We start from the raw sequence: 12606 nt of genomic DNA, 5'->3' as shown, positions 1-12606 counted from the left end.
GGAGAAAACAGCTAACGTTAGCCTGACCTTGACCAAAGGTAAAAATCCTCTTAACACCGGTAAAGTTTACCAGTGAACACATTATTTTGTGTTATATCGTCGTCCAATAGCCGTCCAAAGGTAACAAAATCCACCCACCACATCTAAATATAAATTTACACACTATAAAGTTTCATACCTGTCAATCAGGCTACGGCTAGGGGCAAGTTAGCTTAGCTTACAATTTAGACAGGAAGCAAGAGGAAACATCTAACCTGGCTCTGTCTACAGGCAACATAATTACCTACCGCCTCCAAAGCTCATTAGTTAACACAATATATTGTATCACATGAGGATAAGCTGGCAGCTGGTAAGCTTATTTTACCATAGAGATTCGGAGAACAGCTTATCCACTTGCTGCTACTGAAGCTCAGTTAATTATATTGTTTCATATTGTCCATTACTAGCCACCAGTTAGCTTAGCTTATCATAAATGATTCAGGAGAAATCCATAAGCCTGGTTCAGTCCAAATGTACCAAAATCTGCCCACCGCTTGTAAAGCTCACTAGCTAACACATCATACAGTATCATATCTGTCCATAAGTTAGTTACATCAAAATGGCGGGTTAGCTTAGCTTACCATACAGACTGGAAACAAGGGAGGACTGTTAGCATGACTCTGCAAACTAACTAAATCCACCTACCACCCCCGAAGCTCAATAGTGTAAACACATTTTGTCATTTCACATAAGGCTACAGCTAGCGGTTAGCTTGACTTGTCATAGAGTTATGTTCTGGAAGGAAGGACGTTACCAGGCCTACTCATTGCCAAAACTTTATTTAAAAATGTCCTTAGGCCTATATCCATTTACACATTATATAATCTGGGTGTGTTGTGTATTCACTTATTGTTTATATACTGACTATAAAGAGGTTATAGTGAAGTGTTACCATGTCAGTCAAGTCCTTTCTTGATTTTGCGTAAATAAGGCTAATCTTTAAAAACAGCTCTTGAAGTAAGCCCATGTTCTACAGACACCAAGTCTAATAAATCTTAATTTAAGCAGGCCCCTATCCAATTTTAAAGGTTACTGCCGGCGTCCTACTACATGTTGGCAGGGCCCTCAGCTACCATCAAGGACTCTGAGTCCTCAGTATTTCTGGGAATTTGGTCATCTAAGCAACCAGTTATTAAAAACATCAACACATGGCGGGATTTTAGAGGCAGATATTTATATTTAAAAAACTGTATTTCTCAAAAGTTTCAGTCTGGGCATTGTGGAGGTGGCTGTAGATAGGTAGTCTGTGTTGTCCCAGAGAAAGATTTGTTTTCACAACCAGTATGTATTATTTTGGAAAATACAATGTTCGGAAAATGTATAGGTATATTTACATCAACTTTAAAGTTAACCACCTCCTGCTTCCGCCTGTTTTTCACGTTAAAAAAAAGCTGTAAACAGTACGAGGTCAAACTCTAGATAAAGGAGCAGCCCGTATTTAGTTTGAATTTATAACTTACGACTTGAGCTAGTCAGTTAACCATTTTTGTTGCCCATAAGAGATAACACTACAAAACCACTTCCCATTGTTATCATTACGAGCCTAAAATAAAAAATGTGTGTGAACCTGTGAGGTTTTGAATCAGCAGAGGGTCACGCATGAGCTCATATCTGTAAATATGAAATGCATCCAGTTAAACAGACTGAGACTTTCAAAAGATCACTCCGGCCAGAGATGTTCTTTAGATAGCCAGTGCCATAACCCCTTCCCGGAGACAACAGCCTTATGGGACTAGTTAATGTTTTGTCAGATATTTCAGATAGCGACGAGAATCATTTCCTGCAATTCTACTCGGAGACGCCGCATACCAGCTCGAATGACTCACTGTTGCCATATAAACTGAGCCATGGCCATAAAACATTGCGAAAGCCTTGTTTCTTGTGTGGAAACAGGGAAAAGGCCCAATGACAGGTGCCTCTGCTGTAGCAAAACTACTGCACCTTAGCGTATATATATATATGTGTGTGCTTGCCCAGGTATCCAGACATCTGTGACTTCATGTGATACGCCAGAGAAGATGTCATTTAAAGACACATGACCAAAATGAATGTTAGCCCTGCAAATTGTGAGAAAAACACATCATTATGTGTCCTGGTAAGCAAAATGTATGCTTTCTGCTCCAGGTAAAGTTTTGCTTGTAGCACCATCTGGTGAACATCTACACAACAGCAGGAGAAAAAAATGGCAGACAGTCTTTGCACTAGAACTGTCTGACAGCATACATACTGACAGCAAAACCACAGGCGTGAACTGTTAACATTTACAACATGACTGTGCTCATTAGGTGAGAGTTGACCCACATTCACAGCACTGCACCGAGTTGTTTATTTCATCTCGGAATTTGGTGTCATGAACTGTTTATCAATTCATCATCAAACTAAAAGTGGCCAACTTGGATGTTTATAATTGAAGATCTGTAAATGGCTAATAGTTTGAATATTTGACAGAATTTTCGGAATGACAATGTGACCCTAAAAACCTATATATATATATATATATATATATATATCGTTTCGTTTCATTTTCTTCTGCCTTTTTCGGAAGGGTTGCGGGGATGTTACCGCTTTTATCTCCCTTTTTCAAGGGGTCGTGGGGGTTCAAATCCAGTTAACTATATGGGCGTTTTCTGCATTTCTTGTGGAGTTTTGTATTTTATGTGGAGCTTTATGATGGTTTGCATGTATTCTCATGTGAATTTCCATAAATTTCAAAGGCCTTTCCAAACAAAATCAGTCCAGCACAATGTGTGTCATTGGTCCATGCTATTTCTTCAGTAGGGTCCAAAAGTTAATATATAAGTCTACTTTGCATTTATTTAGAATAAAATACAGTATCAGTTCAATTATTTGAGTTAATACTTGTAGGCAACAAGAAATCTCAAAATATCTGCGTTTGTTTTGCCGCCCCTGTTTTGGCAGCTTGCGCTCAAGCTGGTATGGACTCCATAAGTTTGTGGAAAACTTTCAGTCTTCAGGTGCCCCCGGAAATTTTCAATGGGGTCGAGGTCAGGTGACTGTGGAGGGACATTCACGACAGTCAGGACTCCTCCGTCTTCTTTGGTCTTCAAGAGTCGTCAGATTTTTTACACAAACTCGTGGGGTCCATGCCAGCAAACTCGTGGAGCATGCTGTCATTAAAGACGTTCTGAAATTCGTCTACGTTTTTTTAATAAACAATAAAAAATGTCAATAAAATTACTTAGATGATGTTACCGAAAGCAAACTAGAAGTGCTTTCACGAGGTGCATACAATTGGTTGCAGAATTACCCTCACAGCCGTCAGCAGCCTCTTTCAGCGGGACACAAACTTCACACAACATAAACCAGACGAGCCTCGACTTACTTACTCAACTCAGTTTATTTACAGTAAGAGTAATCGAAGAGCCGTGTTTGCAAATGGACTGAAATTACCGACAGAGCTCTTCTCATTTCCTTTACACATTGGGAGCTGATTAATTAAGAGTTTGATCTTTCCATATTTTTGATCTAGACGCTTCAAAAATCCAGTGAGTGACCGTTTCCTTGGTTTTAGATTACTGTCCAAATCCCTCGTGGGGAGGAACAATAAATTAACCAGGGTTTTTAAGCCGTGCTCCATCTTCCAGACTTGAGTAAATGTAGCAGTTAGAAACAGTTAATAATAATAATAATAATAATAATAATAATAATATTCTGGGTGGGGACAGGACAAAAATCTAAGCAACACCTAAGCCTGCTATACTCCCAACAAAGAGAACCAAAAAAAAAAAGGCTTAACAAAAGTAGTTTTACTACAACATCATGTTACAGTCCTCCCTCAGATGAGCCATACAGAAGCCATTCGATTATGTAGGGTGTGCTTCACGGGCAATGACCCTTTAAAGTCACGATCTGATGTCGTCCCATCTTTTAAAAGGAAAGCTAAGAAGACTTTTCAGCAGGTCAACAAATCACAATCTAGAGCTGGACACAAGATTTTAAGGACCGTTATCTTGAATACGTTTTATTTGTAATATCACTTTTTCCTGCGACTACAACACCCCGATTAAAATTCACTTGCATAATCATCACAGATCAGTTATAATAAAGAGCAATAAAAGAGGGAAAACAAGGTGAAAAACATTTTTTTTTGTAATTGACACACACAAAAAAAAAGCCTCAACTTTCCCTTTAAAGACAACTCAACGCCTCGACTGTCACAAACGCCCTGAAGAAAAAAAATTGTTTTGAACTGTCTCGATATCAGTTTGATTATGGTACATGCCATCTTTTAATGAAGTAACACTGAAAAATAAAATAAGAGAACAGGCAACATAGATAGCATGGACAGACAATTAAAACAGGAAAAAAATAAAAACAAGTGCTGTGCACCCTTTAAAAAAGGACATTTTCCAACACATCTTTAGTAGTCTGCGACGACATGCGTACAGTTTCCTGACAACACCAGTTTGCGTCATTCTACCTTTGTGAATGTGTTGGGAATGGCTTTTTATAAAAAGCGTGTGGAAGTCACCTGCTCACCCTCCCCAAACTGTCTGACAAGGTTTCAAGTGATAGTTCGAGACTGGTGCGTGGAAACTTTTGTGATTATTTTGCACGTTTAAAGAACAAAACATGATGTGAGTTTCGTTGATTTTGGATTATTAGAAGCGCGATCCTCATCTAATTAGGTTAAAGCATCTAAGTCGAACAATACTCTGTCTTTTCTATCGCCCTAACAATGTTAAGATGTAAATAATGGGGGGGAAAAAGGTAAAATTACATCTGCAGGAGCCACAGATTGATACCAGATACAGTATGAATGCATTTAATTGTTAGTCGTTTAGCTTATCCTGCGCAGGGTCTGGGGAACTGTGTGTCCTCTACAGGTATGAAAGAACCGTCAGGCCGTCTTTGAGTTTTAATTTGTTAGCGGTGAAAATGTTTTCCGAGGTACTCCTTTATATTTTTTGTCTAATTCTTAATAATCTCACTTGATTTGTGCTGCAGGTATACAAAGTGTCTTTAGAAGGTTTATGTAGGATTAAAGATGGGTTTAAGGAAAGTTCTACTTTAAATTCACCTCCTATCAAGATGCAACATGTAAGAATTGGCCAGCTGTCTAGTCCAAACATATAACATACGGCTAACTGTCGCTACTATTAGTTAGCCCAGTTAGCCACGCAGGTAGCAGTCCGGGCTGGGAGTGTCGTTGGCATCACTAGAAACAGGAGCTTTGGACCGGACAACCAAGGCTAGCTGGTTAGCATGCTAGCTTCATTCACTTTGATGGGAATTTTTCAAATTCTGCTGGTAGTTTTAGTCAAATTTTAAACGTTTCTAACCTAAATTCTTACATATTGCACCTTTAAATGTCCAATTTTACAAACGAGATCATCTTTGCTGGGGAAGTTTCACTCATGTGCCTCGGTGTGCTCTTAACTGTCGCTACACCACCGGCTTAATAATCAGTATTGTGATGTATTAGTATGCACAGACACACGGAGAGAAATCCAACTAACCTCCTTGGGCACATTCCCCAAAAAGGAGTTAAGAGAAGCTTCATCAATCATTCATATATCTCGCCTTAGTGAGGAGAAAAAGACAGCTGCATGCTCTCTATGGGCTGAAATAACAACATCTCTCACAAGAAGACATACAGATGTGTTGACAAATAATGAATGTGTTAAAAGAAGAACAGCTTTAATGGATATTTTGCAAACGTACCAGTATATGTGCCCAGTTCAGGACAGGACAGGACAACATATTGCATGTATATTTTTTTTTTTTTAAGACTGTAGTGGGGAGGGTGTCATTCTCTGTCCATGCACTTAAATAGCAACACAGGAAAAAAGACAAAAAAACAAAACAAAAAAAAGGTTAACACACACTTAACGCGTCTTAGAGAGGAAAATAAGTCACCCAGAGGTCTGCAGCAGTAAATCTCGTCATTTCTTTCAAATAAATTTGGACTTATAATCTTATCTTTTTTTTTTTCTCTTTTTTTTTTGTGTCCGTTAAATTCAAATGTTGACAGAATAGGAGTACATTTTGTGGATCACATTCAGACGCCTCGTCTCGCTTCTTCTATACTTCAGTGTTTCCCGCGTAGAGCCTGGTCCATGCTCGGGCTGTGGGACAGAGACACAGAGATAAAATGGTGGTGGAGGGTGTTAGGTCGGCGGGGTACGGTGCAGGACTGTGGATAAGGAAAGTGTTGCAGAGTGTACACAGATACTCCCAGAGCAGGAGGCACTTCATTTCAGAAAGTGTTTAAAAGGCCAAAGTTGCGTTTGTTCCAGAAGGGGTTGAAAAAAGAAAAAAGAGATTTACTTCCATTATCGGTTAATCTGCCATTTAATGATGGACTAATGACTTAGCTGTTAAATTCCAAAGCCCAGGTCGACAAATTCAAGTTTATTGTTTTGTTCAGCAGTTCAGCACCCAAAGGTTACCAAGTTTCCTATCATACAATACTCAGAAAACCAGAAAATATTCACATTTGAAGCCACCGATCTGATATTTTTCTGTCGAAATGGCTGGTCGATTAGTCTCTGCCTCCAGATACTCTTATCTAAGATTTAGCTGGTTTTCTGTCATTCCAACTTGAATACCTTTGGGTTTTTGGACTCAAACAAAACTCAGAGATTGTGATGGTTACTTCCTACCATTTTTGGTACTTTCAATAGGCATTTGCACGAGACAAACAGACACAGCATTGGAGAGTTAAATGGCACCAAAAAGTCAAGCTTCATGAACGGAAACCCCCAAGAAAAAAAAGGCCAAGACAGTTCTGTAAACACCAACTGTACAATAGCAATTAAAAAAAACATGTTACAGTGGTCTACTACATGGAGACCTGGGTGAGAATGCGAAGCGCCTGGTCCATGCTCGGGCTGGAGGAGAGACAGAGAGATAAAAATGGTGGTGGAGGGTGTGAGGTGGGGGTGTGCTGCAGGACTGTGGATAAGGAAACGTTTTGCAGAGTGTACAAAGATGTCTTTCAACTGTTTCTGAACTTCTAATAGGCTAAACAAATGATGGATTAATCGAGACATTAATTAACTGATGATTTAATGCATAAAACAGACGCCACTCCCAAACTCCAAACCGCAATGACGCATTCCTTTTAGTGTCTTTGCTGATGAATGTTGAAGTCACGATGAAACGCATAAATCACGTTTTCAAGTGTGATTACAACACTTTGGATGAAGGATTTGCGTGAACTACAAACCAGATCGTCTCTGACCAACACGTGTCGCACTGGGTAGTACAATGGGAGGAACAGAAAACTCAAGAAAAATGAAATGGCAGGTCTGTATTCTCGAACCGTACCAGACAGCCGTTTAAAAACAGAAAAATTAAGATGGATCACTACATGTAGCCGTCATTGGCTGAGCCTGACATTTAAAAAGAATTTATAATGAATAATGTTTCCACGTCATTATACAGCGCGACAATGGCTCCTTGTTAGCCACTAAGAGGGGCAGTTCAAAGCCTGGAAATAAAAAACGGTGTGAACACCGACCGTCTTGCTCCAAAACCTGAAGTTTTATGTTTACGGAGAACATACCACTTACACTTCGAAGCCAATTTGGTTGTCAATCATCCGTCTATAAAGCTGTCCCATGTTTGTGCTCTCTCGGCTTTGTTTAGATTTGCGTCACACACCTTGACACATGTGACATGTCTTTGTGGGTCAGAATAGCCATAAAATGCATGCTGCAAAATGCGACCAGATGTAGTAGAGCATCCTGGTATTTTTGGCATACTGCATTTTACATTCTATATTTTTTCCTGGCATACTAAAGGGTAGGGCAGGGTACAGATATCGGAAGGCCGGGGTATTTTTCCTGTACCCTGCTGTGCCGTTTGACCGTATAGATTGTTTCGGTGTGAGCTGACAGGGAGTTCTGGAGGCATCGGCTGCAGAGATGTCTGCAATGGAGCTAGAAGGCAGACGGCTCAAGACGCCAAAACAATGTTTGGAAAACTCAACAGCAAAGTCTCTTTTAGGATATCACAAAACCATTATTCAAAATGATCCACACCCCTAGTCCTGAGCAGTGTTACGCAGAAGCTATTCCCTCTCTACACCCCCATCATCATCATCATCATCATTACCATCACGCAGAAAACAATATATTCCTCACCTGTCTCGATGGCAGTGCTTTCGTTTTTCTTCCACTGCTCTGCAACATCATTTGCCAGGGGATCATCTGGATTGGGAGCACTTAATAATGCCTGGATAGATAGCAACACTGTACGGATCTGCAGGGCTGGAGACCACTTATCTGGAAGGAGGAAAGTTCAGAGGAGACACGCAAAGAGGGAAAAAGAAGACAGCTCAAAGGTCCAATTTGTAAAACAAAGACAAATTTTGCCACAACGTGCCAGCAACAGAAACCAAGCAGCAAGAATTATGAAGCAGATCCACTTCTTCCTCAGGCCAACATGTCTGGCTCTAATCAATCAAATGAGTCAAAACAACAAAATATCAGCGGCTGACAACCTTTGGGCACAGATCAGTGTCTTGTCGCATCACGATCTGTTGTAATGTTTTCTTTATTACCTAACAGCACGTTTGGCAGCCTTTCTGCTGTTGTCTGTTCCGTTTGTGCCAAATAATCCTCACAACTCCAGTTTGTTTACCTCAGAACTTGATTTAGTGGTGGTTATCACATCTGCTTCCTGAGGCTTTGTTGCACAAGATTGCCTTCTACAGACACAACCTGCTGCTTTTCAGCAATCTCATATAAGAGCGTCTCCTTCATCTTACTCTAATTATAAAAAATAAAACTACATTTGTGAGTTGGTGCCTTACAGTGCTTGTGTGTCTGCTTCCTGTTTGACAGTCAGATAAAAGGTCACCATGAATGTGTTTCTCCACTCGTTTCGTTTTAGAGATGCCAGCCGAATTACTGATATGCGACATTTTAAGGACGTAAATTACTCCGGCCAATCTCACGACGAATTACAGGTGTAATCTACATTTGATTGTGTTGCAAAGCAATAATTCATATAGCGCAATTCTTTTTGTCCAAATCGGGAAATTCCCTCCACTTTCTTTGGCTCACCGGCCAACATTTCGACTGTACTGTAGCTTCTCAATTGCACTTGGGAGCCCCCCACAAAAACCTCACAGGCAGGAGTTTCCCATGAATAAGATATGACAAACCTTGTGCGCGCTACCTGATGAACAGAGAACATCTAGCAGCAAAGAATAAAATATTTTTCCTTGAAAGGGCAGGAATTATTGAAATGAATTTGATGTGTGAACAGAAACAAGACTCCAATGTGATCCCTAAAATGCCCTCTGTCATTGGGAACACATCAGACAGACAAAATATTAGCCTGAGATCATCAGTGTCATCACAGTCCAGGCAGACATGCTGGGCTGCTGGTTGCCACAGTGCAGCACAATGGTTAAGAGATTTTCTTCGTCAGTCTGATCAGAAATCACTCATTTCTGATCAGTGAGTGTGGCTCCATATTAATGTCAAACAAAACAAAAATATCATGTACATATCAAAACAAGTCTCACAATTTAGTTGATACTGTGATGTTTTCTTACCTTTCAAAATGTCTAAACATATTCTTCCCAGTTTGTCAACATTGGGGTGGTAGATTTTGGTCATGAATCGCACTTTGGGAGCTGCCATGGGATACTCTTCTGGAAGAAATAGTTCAAGTTTAAATGTGCCTCCTTCAAAGGGAGAGTCTTGAGGCCCTGAAATGACCACATGGAAGTAACGTGCATTCCCTTCATCGGGCGTAGCCACGATCCCTGGAACAGGCTCTGCGATCAACCGCTGTGTCTCCTGAGTGTGGTTGAGAGTGAGAGATACATAACATAATGCAGTTGTTGACTTTTCTGAGCACAAAAAATATGATTTTGCAGAGCTGTGGAGGTGTCAGCAGACAACAGACTTTCAAGTGTATAATGGACGAGGACGTACAATTTCACCCTGCTTAGTCACACACGCACTTTCAACCTCACCCACTTTCACAAAACAACATTCCACAAGTTATTATTCAACACAGAAACTAAAGAGGCAGGTGAGGGCCGAAAGCAAATCACATACTGGACGATAAATTTGTTGATACAGCTCAAAATGTTCCACCTACTGCTATTGTGTTGGATAAAATAGTTAATTTAGGGTTACAACTAACATTATTTTCATTACAGAGTAAAAAGGTGCAACAATATAGAGTTTTAACTCAAAACATTAAAAAACTTTCAACGGAGAATGGGAAAAAATTGAATTTTTGGCATCATGATACACATGTATTTTGATGCCGCGCTATCTACTAATGTTAGCATGCTAACCAGGCAGCGTCAGCGTATCTGGTCCAAAGCGTCTGTGCTAGCGCTGTACACAACAACAACACTCCCCTGGTGCTCTAAGGCTCAAGACCGGATAGCTAGACGCACAGCTAATCGAGCTAACCAGCTAACAGCACCTACAATTAGCAGGAGTTAGTGGCTAGGCTAGTCGCTGTGTGGCCAACTTTTTATTCAGAGTATGAGTTAAGACAGCTGGGCCAATTCTTCCATGCTGCACCTTTAATTTTCAATCAACTAATTGTTTAGTCAATTAAATTTCCTCAGATGATCCCAAAATATTGAAATGCAGATATATTCTGTTTTATTTCACATAACAAACACATTTATATCGAAGACTAACGAGCAATTTTCTAAAATTGACTTTAATGGTTGATCGTATATCAATACAGTTGCTGACTAATTTCCTTTCAATTGATTACTGGATTCACTGTATCAGCTCTACATTGGTTTGTCATGCATTTTATTTCAAAAATTCAATACACAGATTACAATAGTGGTTTTCTTTAGGTGAAAATCAAAACAGACTATTTAACTAAATTTAGATTTGGACTATTCTTAGTTTTAGAGCATATAATAAAACTACTGCGCTACATTCAGAGATCATCTACGAGGGAAATCGAAAGGAGGAAGTGGAAAATGTTTCACATTTCTGCAGTTGATAAAGCAGGTGCACTAAAAAACATCTGCAGCCAACAGGAAGGGAAAACTGGTTTAAGCCTGTTGTAAATGCTCCTCGTTTCTTTTTCTTAAAAACAAAACAACAGGTTGCTGTAATGGAAGCTGGGTTGCGTTTTCGCTCTCCAATGTTATGTTAGTGGCTGTCAGAAAACCTGCTAAACCAGAGCGATAGCTGCTAGATGTGGCGGAAAAGGCTTGATCGCGCCCACTGCCGGGCCTGGCCCAGCGAAGTTGCGGTGCGGTTGAAGGAGGAGAGACCGCAACGCAACAGGCCTTGAATGTCTGCTTCATTTGCGTTTCCTCTTGTGCCAAAAGAAGCAATCCTGTCGTGTTTGCTTTGTGACGGGCGTTTAAAAGCTTTCAGACCACAATGGCAGCGTCTCAGATCAGCGCCAGACATGTGTAGTTACCAATCACCCAAGCTACAGCTGCTAGCCTAGCTTCCTCGGCGAATCCATTCATATGGCGACTGGGACAAAAATGTCATAAATTTGTTGATTTACTACCGCAAATTAGCAACCCAGTGATCTGAAGGCTATGATGTAACCGCGACGACAAATCTACTCGCATGAAATAATCGACCACAGATCAGAGCAAGACGGGAGTAAACGGAAGTGCCAAACAAAACACTTGCAGACACGGACAAGCGAACTAGCTTGATAACTAGCTAGATAAGAGCTAATTGTGCTAGCCGCGCTAACGTCAGGCTACACGTTGGATAGCAGTAATTGTACGTCCACGTTCACACCGAACAATCTTTACAATACTCACACACAAGGCTGATTAATATACATAAACAGTGTCGGGTGTAAAGTGTACCTTAATAATCCTACGAGGCAAACCGGCCATCTTGTGTTAGCTATTATATTTTTAGCCGTGGACTCGCCTTCTCTTCAGGGTTGGATTGACTGAGCTGCCGGGGCGGGGACAGTTAACGCGCTCTTCCGGTGGCTTCAGATGACGTAAGAAAATATGCTGCTGTTCAAGTTTGTCTTTGAAAACAAAATTCATTTATACTTTATTTTTAAAAAGTAGCAATTTGTAGTGTTTGGGGAAGAACTCTATTTGTTTTCACGACTGAACAAATCGAATAAACAAACTGGTATTAAAGGAGGACACAGTTTACTTTGTTTATGTGTGGCGGACCCTGCCACCTTTCTAGCTTCAAACAGTGTTCTAGGGAGCTTATTTTCTTGAGAACAGCTTGTTTATTCATCTATGGAAACAATACAGATTTGAGTATTTTTGTATAATCAGCTACCTCAATATTATTGGAAATATCAAAATTCCAAGCTTGAATTTCTTCTCCAAAACTATAGTGCCCCTTTAAATATCAGACATATTTTAAGTGTCATTTCCAACATTATTTATATTATATATTCTTTGTTTCATATTACATTTTCTTAAACATATTTTAATGAATGAAAAAAGAATAGTCTAAATAAAAACAACTCACTCAGATGCTAAAAAACGTAGCTTTCTCTTCCTGCACCTATAGTGGACGTTTATTTTCTACGGTAATAACAATGTTGTCTATTTCATTATTTGAGGTATATGGGTAGACATGAGATGATCTTTTGTGA

At 40.0% G+C, this 12606-nt stretch overlaps 1 protein-coding gene across 2 annotated transcripts; it reads right to left on the bottom strand.

The window, feature by feature from the left end:
• Positions 1-3378: 3378 nt before the first annotated feature.
• Positions 3379-11992, bottom strand: ube2nb (ubiquitin-conjugating enzyme E2Nb). Of its 2 annotated transcripts, XM_030439596.1 has the most exons (5): positions 11843-11992; positions 9572-9818; positions 8151-8291; positions 6857-6893; positions 3379-6128 (listed from the first exon to the last, which is right to left on the bottom strand). In XM_030439596.1, the coding sequence occupies exons 1-5, from the start codon at positions 11870-11872 to the stop codon at positions 6092-6094; spliced, it is 492 nt and encodes a 163-aa protein (XP_030295456.1). In that variant the 5' UTR covers positions 11873-11992; the 3' UTR covers positions 3379-6091. The 2 variants fall into 2 exon arrangements, with proteins under 2 accessions (XP_030295456.1, XP_030295457.1); XM_030439597.1 differs by lacking the exon at positions 6857-6893 and having other exon boundaries at positions 11843-11991.
• Between the last annotated feature and the right edge of the window lie 614 nt (positions 11993-12606).

The sequence above is a fragment of the Sparus aurata genome, chromosome 14, assembly GCF_900880675.1.
Source record: "Sparus aurata chromosome 14, fSpaAur1.1, whole genome shotgun sequence".
NCBI lineage: Eukaryota > Metazoa > Chordata > Actinopteri > Spariformes > Sparidae > Sparus > Sparus aurata.
This window is presented reverse-complemented; position numbering and strand designations above follow the sequence as displayed.